The 16508-nt window shown below is 43.8% G+C and overlaps 1 protein-coding gene across 1 annotated transcript in view; it reads right to left on the reverse strand.

Moving 5' to 3' along the window:
• Positions 1-1627: 1627 nt before the first annotated feature.
• The window catches only part of SLC16A14 (solute carrier family 16 member 14), a 33951-nt gene continuing 19070 nt past the window's right edge, over positions 1628-16508 (reverse strand). Inside the window, exons 4-5 of the mRNA XM_015069247.3 lie at positions 11993-12970; positions 1628-4900 (exon numbers count right to left, since the gene is read on the reverse strand). Of these exons, the coding sequence (XP_014924733.3) occupies positions 4749-4900; positions 11993-12970 (1130 nt within the window). The 3' untranslated portion in view covers positions 1628-4748. The remainder of the gene's footprint in view (positions 4901-11992; positions 12971-16508) is intronic.

A 16508-nucleotide genomic window follows, 5' to 3' on the forward strand; every position in this document is an offset into this window, starting at 1 on the left:
AATGTGTTATTTACATTAACATAGTAGGCTTCTTATTGTTATTCCAAAATGAAGTAATATAGGCATATTTTCAAAAATGTCTCACTTTTCATTTCTAACATGGTAAATATCAGTAAGACATACCAACCCCCACCAAAGGATCTTTGGGTGTTGATTTGTTTTTAGGAGTGCCAGGGGGCCCTAAGACCCAAGAGTTTGAGGATTGTTAAGTCCGGCACTTGTAGTCTGTATCTTTTACTTGACCAAGTAGATACACTTAGCTTTATTGAACCTCTGTATCTTTATTATTATCAATTACAGTTTCATTTAAACAGGTCATGAATCCAAATCCCCCCCCCCCCCCCCGCTTTGTGATATCACTGGGACATTCAGTGCTTTGCAACAGCAACTTCCTTCTACACACAGGTCACTCAAGGGCAGGAGGTTTACATTGGCCTGTCTTGTTCTTATAAAAGCCTAGTTTACATTTCTTGATTGGAAGAGAACCATGGAAACAGAAAGACTTAGTAGAATTAAAATATTACACAGTATGAGTGCTCCAAAGATAGTGATTGACCAGAATGTTGTATAAAAGGAAGTAATCAATGCGAGAGTCAGGACAAGTGTATGAAATTGATTAGAAGGTTTTGATCTTTTTTTAATTAAAAAATAAATTTTTTTTAAACGTTTATTTATTTTTGAGACAGAGAAACAGAGCATGAACAGGGGGAGGGGGAGGGGCAGAGGGAGAAGGAGTCACAGAATCTGAAACAGGCTCCAGGCTCTGAGTGGTCAGCACAGAGCCTGAGGCAGGGCTTGAACTCACGCACCGTGAGATCACGACCTGAGCCGAAGTCAGATGCTTAACCGACCGAGCCACCCAGGTGCCCCTAGAAGGTTTTGATCTTAAATACTGTGAGAGTGGGTCTCCAATTTCAGCGTGCATAATAATCAGCTGGTAAGCTTATCTAAAAGGCAGGTTTTGGGGGCTTGCGTGGCTGTTGGTTAACTGTCCGACTTCGGCTCAGGTCATGGTCCCATGATTGGAGAGTTTGAGTCCCACATCGGGCTCTTCGCTGACACCATGGAGCCCTACTTGGGATTCTTTTTCTCTCTTTCTCTTTGCCCCTCTGCTGCTGCTCTCTTTCTCTCTCAAAAGAAATAAACATGAAAATAAATAAATACATTATAAAAAATAAATAGAAGGTAGGTTTATTGGCCTCATCCCACAAGATTCTAATTCATTAGATTCAAAGAAAATCCAGGAATCTGCATTTGAAATAATTTTGAGCACCCCCCCCCCCCCCCCCCCCCGGGTGCTCAGTCAATTAAGCATCCAACTCTTTATTTGGGCTCAGGTCATGATCCCAGATTCATGGGACTGAGTGTGAAGCTTATTTAAGATTCTCTCTCTGTCTCTCTCCCTCTGCACATCTCCCCATGCTCTCTCTCTCTCTCTCTCGCTTGCTCTCTAAAATAAAATAAATAAAAATAATTTTGGATACAAGTTTTAAATTGAGACAGCATTATGTGCATGAGGAACAAAGTCATACCCATACCGGTTCCCAAACCTCCCTCCCCAGAGCTGACCTCTGTTGGTGTTTTCTTACATTTCCTTCCAGAAATGTTCTATATGTACATATACAAGCCATATGAATAATGTTTATTTGGTATTAACAAAAACATAATTGGGAGCACATTAAACATATTTTATCTCTCCTTTTTCCGTTAGCATTATATCTTGGATAAGGTTTTCTAATTTTATAGATGGGTGTTTTTAAAAAAAATAGTTGCATAAATACCACACTTTATTTTACAGTTCCCTATTGATGGACATTCAAATTGTTTCCAGTCTTTTCTATAACAAACAACAACTCAAAAGTCTTTGTTCATTTGTAGGAAAAGTTTTTAGAAATGCAATTGCTTGATTAAAAGGCATATACATTTCAGATTTAATAGCTGTGCTTGGCATTTCTTTTTTTTTTTTTAAATGTTTTATTTATTCTTTGCAGAGAGAGAGAGCATAAGCGAGGGAGGGGCAGAGAGAGAGAGGGAGACACAGATTCAGAAGCAGGCTCCAGGCTCTGAGCTGTCAGCACAGAGCCTGACACGGGGCTCGAACTCACAGACCATGAGATCATGACCTGAGCCGAAGTCAGACGCTCAACCAACTGAGCCACCCAGGCACCCCATGGGCTTGGCATTTCTAACGACCACCTTGTGTGATTCTCTCCAGGTGGTTCTATGACCACATCTAGAGAAAAAACTGTTCCAGGGGAAAGAACCAAACAGATGATCATCAGTTACATTTTAGGACTTTACCCCGCTAAAGCCAAGACAATAGAGATTTTACATAAAAACACAATGACCATCTTTAAAGAGGACAAAATTTATTTCATCTTATGTAAATAAAAGTCGCTTGGATATGTGTGTGTGGAGGGGAACACTATAAAGCACGTGGTATAAATATACAATGAACCATTTATAATATTGTCAACTGTGAATAATAACATAGTTTAAACAGGAAGTGTTAATATGTTTGCTGTAATTCTTCATAGCATTCTGTTTTATTCTGTTGTCCACATGAACGCTGCAAGCAGGTTTTACTGTTTTTGTAAAATGGGAACTTCTGATTTGGTAGAAATCACCCTTCCACAAATGCAGAAAGTCAACGAACAGCTGTATGAACTGCACCTCAGCGGGTTTAACTTGGGTGTAACGAAAGCCGGGGAACTGGATAAAAAGTTCATGTTTGTGATGCACAGCCAGCAGTGTGAACATCAAAATGCATGGTCTATAGCACCATTCAAAATACTGAACACCGCCTCTTGTTAATTTGGTGTTGTCTGAACATGAAAGTAATGGAAGGCTTGTAGTCAGTTTTAAAACACATGTTTTGTTTTTTTTCTCAATCTAGTTATCTGATATTACAGTAAATACATATAGAGAGATAGAGCATTGCCTCAGGATTTAAGAATACCTTTATCAAAATAGACAGCTGGATTCTTAAACAGCAGCCAAAGCTGTAATGATAACAAATAGGTCGTTGTGTTGAACCAAATGAAGTATGCATGCAATTTATTATCTATAACAATTTACAGGCGATTCTTGGGTCATTAGAGGTAATATTGAGTGTGCATACTAACTATGCTTTTGTTTCTCCTTTCCATTAGCTGCCTTTTATTATTATTGTGATTTTGGTGGTCCCTTTAATCACACAACTCCTCCCACGAGACATCGGAACAGGAAATAATGGAGACAAAACAAAGAGGAAATTTGTCCCCGTAATCCCTTGTCAACAGCTCTGAAGCGTTTGGTGGAGGAAAAACCTGAAACTATTGGCTAAAACGAAGCTTGGGGTAACATTCTGTGATTCCAATTGTTAGTACTGTCCCTGCTTCTAATTACCAAGGATAACAGAATGGTCTGTGCTCACCTAAGATAAATTTGACCCAAGACATTGGGCAATGATATTAAAGGATTTTTACGTGTGTGAGGAGCAAATTGTAAGTAGAAATTTACACGGTTCTAAAATATGCGTAAACAAGTAAGGCGGCCAGAAATTTCAAAATCTGGGAAGAACATTCTGTAGCCCGAAAACTGTTCTGGCTTAGAAAAATAAACATCTCAGATAAAGGAAGAGCATTATTTGATGTCATGGACCACAGTTATCTTTTGTGCACGACATCAGTCCAGAGAACTATTTTTGGAACCTCAACAAGCGCAGGCAAATGAACTGTCTCCCTAACAAGAGACTCCAGAGAAGGGCTACTGGTTAGCACTACTCCATTGTCAGGGGCACAGACATCTAGACTAAGGGAATTCTGTTTATGAACCTCACAATTTGATAGTCTCACATTTTGGATTAGTAACACACTTTAAAAATGATTAACTGCCAGCTTTAGACACCAGCCAGCAATTACTTCTCTGCTTGATTTATTGGGTGGGAGAAATTCAGAAAAAAATTTTTTTATAAACCCCAGATCATGCCCCCAAAACGAAGAGGCCAATGATATGAATAAAAGTGCTTGGATCATAGCCCTTGATTCAATGTTTGTGTGACAAATACGACCTCTCACTAAGGAAATCATTATTATTTATCTACGTTTTGTCTTAAGGTTCAGTTTATAGCTACGTATTGAATTAGGATTGACGGCAGATGATTTTCTTAGAGGAAGATTTAGAAACCGTACTCCCCAGCTGCAGGATTCTTTCATAAAAATATAAACTGTGTTTCTCTGATTGTACTAAAGGTATTACTTTTGAAATTAGAGCCTGCTTTTCACTAGTAGATCAACAGCTCCCTGTAACAAGTTCTGAAACCTAGTTATACTCTTGTGCTTGAAACCCAGTCCTCTGTAAGCTTTCCAAAAGCATTTGGCTAATTTCCACCTTACAAAGAGTAGTTGAGTTGAAAAGATTTTATTCCCCGTGTTTGTTTCAAAAGCTGTAGCTAAAACCTTAGTCGCAGGGGATGATGAGAGAGAATAGTTTTTGTAAGGGCATTTCTACCGACTATTTAGTAGGGTGTCTTCGAAGGACATTGTCTTCTCTAAGACATATGCAGGCTTTAATACCTCCCAGCATTGCTCCTCCCCAAACGGAAAGGCAGTGCTGCTTTCGAACGAAGTCACGACCATGGCATTTACAAATGACAGTGCCCGTTACCATCCAAAGCCCTTCCCCACAATGTCACAGGCTCCTCACAGCAATCATGTGAGGTAGGCGTGGGTACCACAAAGAAATCTTACGGGAAACATAACATGACACTAAACATGTGAGCCATCCATGTATTTTTTTCTGGATTGTTCGATAATTTGAATACACGGTTGAATGAGTAAAAAGAGTATTCCTACCATGTAGAGTAAGCCACATATATAGAAGGAAAAATCATATTTTTCTGTGATGTCATAGATCCAGCCTGCAAAACCAAAAAAAGAATATATTCAGTGTAACATAGCTGATGAAAGTCAAGAACACAATTACTGCTCCTATAAATATTTCTATAAGGATTTAGTTATAGGTCATGTAATACCCCAAACATTTCATTTAGCCATTTTTTAAAGGTTTTTTTTTTTTGAATGTTTATTTTTGAGAGAGAGAGAGACAGAGCATGAACAGGAGAGGGGCAGAGAAAGAGGGAGACACAGAATCTGAAGCAGGTTCCAGGCTCTGAGCTGTCAGCACAGAGCCCGACGTGGGGCTCGAACCCACAAGCTGTGAAATCATGACCCAGGCAGAAATCGGACACTTAACCGACTGAGTCACCCAGGTGCCCTTCATTTAGCTATTTTTAAGCCCAGGCTACACAAGCCGGAGTTCTCGGTGCCTGGGAATGGCAGGCATTTTTCTCTAAGCTGCTAGGGCACCTTACAAAGTACTCAAGGCCTGGAAACAGTGGCTGGCTGACTGGGAGCCACTGGGAGGATGTGATGTGCAGCTCTCAGGGTCTCTCAGGCTGGCACAAAGCCAGCAGTTGGAAAGTGAACCCAATGATTTTTTTTTTTCACAAATACAACCACCAATCTTTTCTCAAACTTTCAAAACCCTTCTGAAGGAGTTTCTGGTGTATACCAAAAAAGGCTGAGACATTTGAACCTTCATTCACTGTGGAGTGTTTGAGAGTAAACATCTATTCTATAAAGAATACAAGTTTCCATGTTTTATAAATTCATACTTACAGCTATAAAACTTTAATATATATATTATGTAACTATATGTTATATTATATACATATACATATACATATACATATACATATATATATATAAAACTTGAAATTGCCAAGGAGATAGCCTTCAATGCTGACTAGATTTTCAGTTTTCAAGAAATCATACTTTAATATTATAATCTAAAGCTTGCATACGCTCATCATACTAGGCACTCTGTAAAATGCTATTATAGTTCATGGATTCTAAGACACCATGAATTGCATGATGCATCATTATCTTATGTAGCAATAAGAAAGAAATATCCTTGTCAGTTGAAATATGACCCAATGTCCCACGGCTTTGTAACATGTATTCCAATTTCAGAAATGTTAAAATGTGGAAGAAAAAAAAAAGGTCTCAGAAACTATGAAACACAGTTACACCCCAGTGATTAAATCTAAGAATCAGTCACATGTCATGGTCCCATGACATGCAAACCATGCAAACTAAGAGGATTAAACCATCCACAAGAATTTCATTTATGGTAAAAACGTAAATTTTGAACATTCACTTTTTTTTCAGATGCACACGTACATTAGCAAAGACATAAGGAAGATAGAAATGATTTAATGATGAAAGGGAGTACTTTGTGACCACCTTTCAAAGCTATCTTTTCAAAACTATCTGGCAAATGAATGCATAAACGCAACTAAACCTTCTCCCACCCACAAATAGCTACACAAAAGCAACTGCTCAGTATGTCAAGCAGTGTTTCTGACTTCCTGGCTCTTGTCTTTATCTCTTCATTCATTGTATCTCCTGCATAATTAATGAGACCGGGCGAGTCAAGGTAGTCATAAGGAAAGCAAACACTTGACAGCATGAAACATTGACATATTGTAACCGCTCAAAAGTGGTGGGCTCCCGATATACTTTAGAAGTTAACCAACTTTTTTGAGTCTGTTCTTTGATAGAAACACACGAAAGAAGAAAATACCGGGCTCTTGAGATGTAGCTTAGTAAAATGCTCTCAGGTTTTCTTAATTTCTGATCCGAGACAAGAGGAACAAGGGAAGATTGAACATATACCCCAGAGACAGACGTGACTTCCAACGGAATCAGAAGGGACTCTGACACGGACAGGCGAACGAGACCGCACCCAACTTGGCTCTGTGTCACCGCCTGACACCTGTGTGCCACTGTGACCTATGAAGGGCCTGCCTGCAGATAACGCGGTGCCCTGTCCCTACAAACGGATTATGTGACAGGACCATCTACAAGCTACAGTTAAAAACAATCGGTAAAACATAAATGAGGTTCCCATACTCCACTCATCCCCTATGAATGGTGACCATGTCATTTCAATGGGTAAATCTGTGCTTTTCATATGACCAAGTGACAGGGTAGAAAGAATGACCAATGCCTGACAGCTGGAACGAGGTGACCCATCCCTGCTGCTGAACATGGGTCTCAGAAACAGGACAAGATCTTAACTGATTGGAAAATCAATTTGTATGCAGATCAGACTATTTATTTCCTTTACTTTTTTGTTTGAAGGGGTTGAAATAAGTTCCCAGGGCTCTGTGTTGTGGCCCCTCCCTCCCCTGTAGCCCCAAGCTTAACCACGAGCACAAGCCACACTCAAGTTTTTATAGTTTCTTATTTATTTATTTAATTATCTTTTGAGAGAGCGAGAGAGAGAGAGAGCCAGCGCATGCACATGCATGCAAGCAGCGGAGGGGCAGAGAGAGAGGGAGAGAGAGAGAATCCCAAGCAGGCTCCACGCTGTCAGCGCAAAGCCCGATGCAGGGGCTCAAACACACGAACTGTAAGATCACGGCCTGAGCTGAAATCAAAAGTTGGACACTTAACCCACTGAGCCACCTGGGAGCCCCAACCATTAGGATTTATTTTTAAACGACCCTGGTTCCTGCGGTTGGTTTCTCTTTGGCGCTGGTTTTAACATTTCTGCCACTTTGTATTTAATCCATCCCTGCGTCAGATGCAAAGCAGGTCAGGAGAGACAGGGCTTTGCCACCTGCCTTGATCCTCAACACGCAGGGACGTAACCCTTCAGAGAAACGATGTTTCTGACAAGCTGCCCACCTCATTCATCCTTCACCACCTCTCCCTACAGGTCTGATCTCGGTTCCTCGGTTTGGAGACTGGCATCTTCGGCAACCTTGATTCAACCACTAATTCAAATCAACAGCTTCCAGGTAAAATCTGGTTCCCTATTAAATTGCATTCACTGTTCACTGGAGTCTGTCAAACGAGGAATGATAGATGTTTTTCTTGTTTATTAAATAGGTGTTCCCAGCTTTTGATGAAAAACATTGTTAATTGCTATATTTCATGCAAACAGAGGATGTATGTGTGTACAGATTCTTAGACAAATCTGGTGGCCACGTTTTGCTATATTTTACATTGGAAACTTCTAGAAAAGTATCTACTATTATTACATCTTTCAAAGGGATGAACTGAATGCCCAACAATGCTAGAAATGAATTAGATCAAAAAGTTCATGTTGCTAAATGCCAGGGCTGAAATGTCTGTTCAGTATCTTATTGTATGTTCTTCTCCTAAATGGAACTGTGTGATCGTCTAACCTGTTACTAAATGGTACCAGATTTTTTAATGCCAGTAGAAATCACTTTGACAAATGGGAAACATATTCATTTCTGAACCCACTAAAAGAGAAAAAAGTAATGTGAACAATCATCTTTCCTGTAGCAAACCCAGCTAAGTAATAATTTCTAGCCCACCTTGAATTTCTAGCAAGAATTTCATGTGGTAATTTGGTTACTCGTATTGCCAGTCGCTTCTGAACTATGATACACAAAAGACTAGGCTTCCATCCCATTGCGATGTTGGCTCCTTGGCCTGGAAAGTCAATGGATTAAATAAACACAGTGCAATTAGCCAATGATGTTGTCAGCATTCCTTAGTGCAGGAGTTTGGTGCAAGATGAAGAAACAAACAAAAAGAAAGAAAATCCCCTTCAGTTGGTGGCCTAGAGACGCACAGCAGAACATTGATTTTACAGTCCCCAGGGCAGCCTTTGACATCCATTCATAGATGATTCTTAACCATTAATGCAGCGGTTTCTACCATCCGTGGTGGGAACCTTGAAGCAGGCAGAGATAACACATGATGATTTGAGGGTTGGGTAGAACTCCCTGCTCTGGTTCTAATTTCTTTCTCTCCCACTCCAAAAGGTGCCCTAGAATGCAAATCAGTGAGAAGGACGTGACCATGAGAATGGGATAAAGAAAGTATGCTGGCCAACTTTGGTGCTTTAGTTAACGTTGATCCTGAATTGCATGTGCCACACGTCACAGCTGTGTTGTGGTGCTGCTATTGAAATCTGGCGGATCAGTATAAAAATAGCCCCAGACTGACCATTAGAAGCAGAAAGTACGTGGGGCACCCGGGTGGCTCAGTCGGCTAAGCATCCGACTTTGGCTCAGGCCATGATCTCACGGTTCGTGGGTTCGAGCCCCATGTCGGGCTCTGGGCTGACAGCTCGGAGCCTGGAGCCTGCTTCGGATTCTGTGTCTCGCTCTCTCTCTGCCCCTACCCCGCTTGCGCTCTGTCTCTCAAAAATAAATAAATGTAAAAAAAAAAAAATTTGTTTAAATAATAAAAAAAAAGAAGCAGAAAGTACACCTGGATCATGAAAAGAACCGTCAACGACAGATTCCATTTCCAAATCAATACATCTGAAGAACTTTCAACAAGAGAGTGGGTGAGCCACTGATCATATCCCCATCCCTTTAATGGATATTTCGGTTTAACATCTCTAGGAAGTATCGTTGGTTGCCTGATCCAACCCCCAATCTCAATTCTTTTCTCCTTTCCTTCCTCTACTACAGAGGCTAGAAAGCAAAATACAGTTCCCTCGAAGCTTGGACTGGCTGTGTGACACGGTTCTGGCCGGTCAGATGGAAATGGAAGTCTGCTGAAACTGAGCCTTTCTTCCCATCCTCCTCCTTATTATAAATGAAGATGTAGGGGCTGGAGCTGCAGCTGTCATTGTGCGGCCATGAGGCAGTTAGCATAAGGAAAAGGCCAGAAGGATCGTGGAGACGCTGTCCCTATACCATCCAGTGTCTCTGAATTACAGATTTCTGATTATGCGACACAACTAAATCTCTGTTTAAGCTACCATTGGTGGGGTGCTCTCTTACAGCCAACTGCATCCCTGAGAGGAAATTCTGCATGAGATCCCTGAGCAAGTTCTAGCTTTTCAGCTACCAGTTTGGTTTGCTACACTGCCTGTTAATCACTGTCACCTAGAAATGCGGCACCCGCATGTCTGTATATGGACAGAGAACGGGAGCAGCCCCCCGTAGGTTTCCTAAACTGAGTCTTGGGTCTTACACCTTTACCAGCCAGTGCTATCAGCTGTGTAGGCAAAAATCCATGATTTCTTGAATCTCACATTCTGTGGGGGACTTAAAAATGAATGTGTTGACACAAGCCTTCTGCCAGTGGGGTCGGAGGATAGGATATGACTGTATGATCCCTAGAGAGACTAGGAAGGAAAGGGCGGGGAGGGCTTTGTCCTGCAGCCATGGGGTTCTTTGGTAGAGGTATTCCTGCAGAGGATATGAGAATAAAGGGCCAGGAGGGGCCAGGCAAGCAGGGGGTGGGGGCACCCGAACGGGTGAGGCTCTACCAAGTCACTTGAAATCACTGCACAAAAGCTCTGGCAGCTTTGATGACAGCTACCGGCCCTGACCTCGCAGCCCTGTCAGCTACCTCTAGGTGGCACCTATGTGTTGATGTCTGGCCCCAGCCCCTGCCACACTATGTGGGCTCCTGCCTCCAATCTTTGGACAGAGAGTTGACTTCGTCACCTTCGCCCAGTACCTGGCCTCTTGGGGGCTGAGTCTACCTGCTGATACGTTTTCCACAAACAACAGGTTCAGAGAGATCCCCGGCTGCCCTAGGACTCCTGAGTACCCGTGATTTCTGGTACGCCCACTGCGGCAAGCAAGTTCCTCACTGAACTCAGGTGAACACGTGGGAGAGAGCTGGCCCCGGATGTTGTCAACTGGTGGCCTCTGGGCCTCTGGCGGGCAGGATGCCCCAAGTCTCCCCAGCTGCTCACGTCCTAGTCCCTGGAACCTGTGAATGTTACCTTACGTGGCAAAAGAGACTTGGCAGATGGGATTGAGTTAAGGATCTCGCGACGGGGATTATCCTGGACTGTCCAGCAGAGCCGATGTAACCCAAGTGAAGGAAGGAAGCAGGAGAGTCAGAATCAGAGGAAGATGAGAAGCTGCGTCGCCGGCTTAGAAGGTGCAGGAAAGGGCTAAGAACCATAACTGCAGGCAGTCTCCAGAAGCTGCCACCGGGGAAAAAATGGGTGCCTCCACGCAGCTTCCAGAAAGAAGGCGGTTCTGCGGCCACCTTGCCCGTAGCCCGCTGGGATCCAATTTAGCCTTCTGACCCCTACAGCTATAAGGTAATAAGTCTGTAATGTTTTAAGCCCGTAAGTCCGTGGCAGTTATCAGAGCAGCGACAAGAAACTGCTACCAGGCTAGACCCAGCTCCTTGGTGTGTCCCATGGGACCTACGCGCAGTGTCTTAAACATCTGGAAATGTCATGATAATGATGCTTACCATGATGAGCAGTCCATAATGTACATAATTGTGGAACCACTACGTTATACACCCGAAACTAATATAATGTTGTGTGTCAACGATACTTCAATTAAAATAGGGGTGTGTGGGTGGCTCCATTGGTTAAGCGTCCAACTCTCGATTTCGACTCAGATCATGGTCTCACGGTTGTGAGATGGAACCTGGCGCCGGGCTCCACACTGGGCACAGAGCCTGCTTGGGATTCTCTCTCTCTCTCTCTCTCTCTCTCTCTCTCTCTCTCTCTCTCTCAAAAAAAAAAATTATTAAATTTAATTAAGACAAATCTGGAAACGTCACCTAAGAGCTCAAGTCCTAGTTTTCCTTTGGAAACAGCAGCAGCAGCAACAACACTAACGATAGAGGATCTGGCAACAATTTTCCAAATTTCTTGGTGACCGAGATCAGCTGGAGGTGGGCGGAGGCTGCCTCCTCCAGATGGGGTAGGGCTTCTGCGCGATTCCACTGCCCACTTACTTTACTAGCCCGGCTGCTTATCTTGCGGATACAGATCGGAAGTTCATCTCATTCTACCTGAAAGAAGGACCATTACCTTGCTAACGTTTACAAATGAGAAGCTGGGGGGCCCAGAACGGGAAGAAAAAGACGCACGTGCACAAACGGGAACTTCTTTCTTGGACTTCAAAACGCAAATGAGAACACACCCAGCTCTCTACATGTGCTCGAAGCTCTTAAAACCTCTCATGGTTTACCTGCAAACGGTGGCCCGAGCAGCGCGGAAATGCCATTGGCACAGATGATGATGCCGTAGGCGTTGGCCAGGTGCTCGATCCCAACCAAGTCTTCAGTCACTACGGGCATCAGGGAGAAATAACCACTGGAAAACCCTATCAGGGCGCAGATGACCGCCAGGCCGGCGTACGTGTGCACCAGCGGCAGGATGAAAATACTGAGGACGAGGGTGAAGTTGGCCATCAGGAAGACATTCCAAACGCTGATGCAAGGTAAGTCGGCCACAACGCCCAGGATCACTTTTGCAAAGATATGCACTATTGCTATAATTGAGGTCAGAGGGAAAACGTCGTTTTGCTCGGATAAATTATACAAATTGACTATTTCTGGGAGGTGGATGAAGGGGACGACAAAGCTGCTGTAGGCAAACAGAGCCCAGAAAACGAAGGCGACAAACATCCGATTAGTGAAGAGCGAGGCTGCTCCAAAATAGCCCGAGTACCAGGCTCGGAAGCCCTTCTTGACTCTCCTGGTCAGCTGGCTCGCCGTCTTCAGGACCCGAAAGGCGCCCATGTTCTGGTCGTGCCCTGCCTTCTCTTGGCCCGCCTGGGCGGGGAGGTCCCCGAGGGTCTCCTCGTTCCTGGGCCCGCCACCCTTCTCTTCTGCTCCGTCCAACTGTCCGCTCGACTTGGATCCAGGGGACTGAGCCGGGACCACTTGTGGATCCTTCCCTCCACAGTCGTCGTTGAGCTCCTTCCCAGGAGAGAGGGGCCTCATGAGCGCCCCGCAAACACACAAGTTCAAGGACACAGCGCCTTGGATGAACATCGCGTTCCGCCAACCGTACTCCGCGCACAGGTACTTGAGCAAAACCGTCATGAGGAAGGTGCCAAACCCCGTCCCGGTGGTGCTGAGGCCCTGGGCAAGGGCGCGTCTCTTCTGAAAGTACCTTCCCACCATGACCACAGCCGGCAGGTAGGCCATCCCACTTCCAAAGCCTGCGCGGGTTGGACGGGGAGAAAAAGCACACAGCGCCACGTAAGTGACCGTCTCCAGACCTTGCAGCATTTCATTATCATAGTCTCTATGCTATTCGGTTTTACTTTTTTCTTTTTTTAAATGTTTATTTATTTTTGAGAGAGACAGAGACAGAGTGTGAGCAGGGGAGGGGCAGAGAGAGAGGGAGACACAGAATCCGAAGCAGGCTCCAGGCTCCGAGCTGTCAGCACAGAGCCCGACACGGGGCTCGAACTCACAAACTGTGAGATCATGACCTGAGCCGAAGTCGGGCGCTTAACCGACTGAGGCGCCCGGGCGCCCCTCTATGCTATTGTTTTTACACAAAGAAAGAATAATGTTCGTAACAAAGAAGCTCAGTGGGTAAGCCCGGAGCGGGTCATCGGTGGAAGCTTCTAGTCCCTCATTTCCCTATGAGGCTTTGCAGCACAGCTTACTCCAATAATGAAGTAAGCCAGCATGCTCACATCAGAAGATCCGAACGGATGCCGGCATGAAAAGATGGGTGACTGAACAAATAAATGGATGCCAAGGGCCCTGCTGTCAGCGCTAATTGTACTAAGTACCCGGGAAAGTATTTATGTACCAGCGGCCGCAGAGCGATTCCAGGCAATTTGGAGAAGCCTCAGAAATGGGTCCATTTGTTCACAAATGTATAGGAAGAATAAAAGGAATGTGCCCAGAAATACACCCAGCTACTGGACGTGGGAACCACAGAATACTTACTTGTATCTCTGATTTTTGCTGCTATCTTTCTCAGAAAACTGGAACAGTTTGTGTTTCCATTGACCAAATTAAAATGCTGGTGGGGGAGACCGTGTGTGTTGGGGGCAGGGGGATAAGAGAACTGGGCTTTCTACTCGCTCTTGCTACAAACCTAAAATGGCTCTAAAAAGTGAATTTGATTTTAAAAACTGAAATGAAATGAGACAAAATGCTGCCCAGGAGGTCGTGGTTTGCATTCTTAACTTATAGGTACAGTGGAAACCATAAAAGCCACTTCAATGACCATGGGGCGCCATATATGGGGCTAATGCGCCATAATGCTTAAGACGTCCTGACATGAGAATGGCGGTATGATAGTGCGAAAGAGACTTTGGCTGATGTCGCTCCCCAGAGCTGAAGCTTCCTCAGTTCAGCATCGTCTAATAGTTTCAGAATTACCTGAACTTAAAAGAAGACCAGAGCAGTCATACACGCAAATACAATACGAACTACCATTAACTAGAGCCAACAGTGGGCCAGTTGCTTTATAGGCTTTATTTGATTTGGGTTTCACAATAACCTGGAAATTAGCTGTGGTGTTGCCTCCCCCCCGCCTTTTTTTTTGAGGGAGAAAGAGAGAGAGAGTGAGCCGGGGAGGGGCAGAGAGAGAGGGAGATTCTCAAGCGGCCTCCCCGCTCAGAGCAGGGCTTGATGTGGGGCTCAATCCCACGACCCCGGGATCATGACCTGAGCCCAAATCAAGGGTCAGATGCTCAACCGACTGAGCCACCCAGGCACCCCTGCTTCAGCCTGAGTTTCTAAAACCAGCCTCAAGAAGCCACCTGCCCCCTTTCTTTACCTGAGAGCAGTGATATTTATAGCAACTGTCAGAAGGCAATGATCTTCAACGGTCTTCAGGTGGACACCCTTGTTTTAAAAACAATCAAGCTGGGGCGCATGGGTGGCTCAGTCGGTCAAGCGTCTTGATCTTGACTCAGGTCCTGATCTCACAGTTCGTGGGAGAGAGCTCCATGTCAGGCTCTGTGCTGACAGCACGGAGTCTGCTTGGGACTCTCTCTCTGTCCCTCCCCTGCTCATGCTCGCTCTCTCTCTCTCTCAAAAATAAATAAATAAACTTAAAAAAAAAAAGAACAATTAAGCTAGCTTCCAACTGATTCCCAGCAGAAGTAGGAACAGGTCCCCAAGCCCCCTTGCAAGCCTCCATGAGGGTAATAATAATAATTTGCATTATGTGAGAAATGAGCAGGAAGAAAAAGGCTATCCTTAATTTTGAACTAAACTCTAGATTAATCTTTATGATGTTTAAGTCCACAAACAAAACGCCCAGAATCTGTCATATCCTAACATTCAAAGAGGCAGAGAAAAATATCCAATAGTCCATAAACACAATTCCTCCTCCCCCTGACTGTAAAGCAAATCCTGCATATATCATTTTGTGTGCAAATATTTTAATATAAATCTCTAAATAGGAGAATTCTTTAACCAGCTTAATCTGAAAAAAAAAATGAAGAATTTCTTTTTTTCTTTTTTCTTTTTTTAATGTTTATTTTTGAGAAAGAGACAATGCAAGTGGGGGAGGGGCAGAGAGAGAGAGGGAGACACAGAATCGGAAGCAGGCTCCAGGCTCCGAGCTGTCAGCACAGAGGGGCTCAAACTCATGAGCCGTGAGACCATGACCTGAGGCAAAGTCGGACGCTCAACAGACTGTGCCACCCAGGCAGCCCCAAAATGAATTTCTTGCTGTCATGACATATACAGAAAGTGTTTGAATTTCTAATTGTCTCAGAAATGACTACATTTTCTTCAAAAACTTGTTTATCTAACCAGGGTCCAAATAAGGCCCACACAGTGCTATTTGTTGGCATGAATTTTAAGCCTCTTGAAATTTCTCTGGCTTTTCCTTGAAATTTATTTGTTGAGAGAACTGGGTCATTTGTCCTGTGAAATTTGTCATAGTCTGGATTTTGCTGAGAGCACAAAGCAAGTTTAATTTTTTTTTTAAATGGATTTGTTTCTGACAATAGCTAGCATCCTAAATTTAACGTGGTTATGGATTTCTAAACACCAGCAGAATCAAATGATTAATAGGAAGAGAACCGAAGTACCTAAGCATAAGCCCTAATTCTAACTCGGTGTACCTAATAGACAATCTCATGTGTGAGGGAAAAAAACCTCCAGGCCCAACGTTGCAAATATCTATTTCCCTGTTATGTTATCCATGCCGTTAACAGCATCCGCCCCTTTCCTAAGGTGGCCTTGCCATCGGTAATGGGCAGGGGTATTCCATAAGCTTATAGGACAGGCCTTACCCAGGACAGGGATATGTGGCTCGAGCCCAAGGGTCAAGCAAGGCCCTGCTAATGTTCAGACCTGAGCAGGGCCCTGGAACAATTCTCTACCACACTCAAGTTCAGAGGAGGGGCTACAGCCCTACCAACAGGGTTGAGGAAAGAGGCCCAGAAGGGGAGAGAAAATCCTGTGGTCCTGGGTCAGTGTGCATGGGGGAAAACGTGTCTTCAGGGGACAGACCTAAGAAAATGGAGCACTGGTAAACTGAAGACATGTGTCCAGACTCCCCCTGCTGAATAAGGTTGCTCGGACAGACATTATTTTTCTGCCTAATAGGATATTCCCACATGGTTTTAATTGTTTAAGTGTTCAGAAAAAGAGAGAGATACAAAGAAATCTGTCTCAAATACTTTTTGGAATGAAGAAGGATAGCAAACATAAATTGTAATGACAGCCCAGGGTTTTGCGTGTGTATATATATATATATATATATATATATATATA

Source organism: Acinonyx jubatus, chromosome C1, assembly GCF_027475565.1.
Source record: "Acinonyx jubatus isolate Ajub_Pintada_27869175 chromosome C1, VMU_Ajub_asm_v1.0, whole genome shotgun sequence".
NCBI classification, from domain to species: Eukaryota; Metazoa; Chordata; class Mammalia; order Carnivora; family Felidae; genus Acinonyx; species Acinonyx jubatus.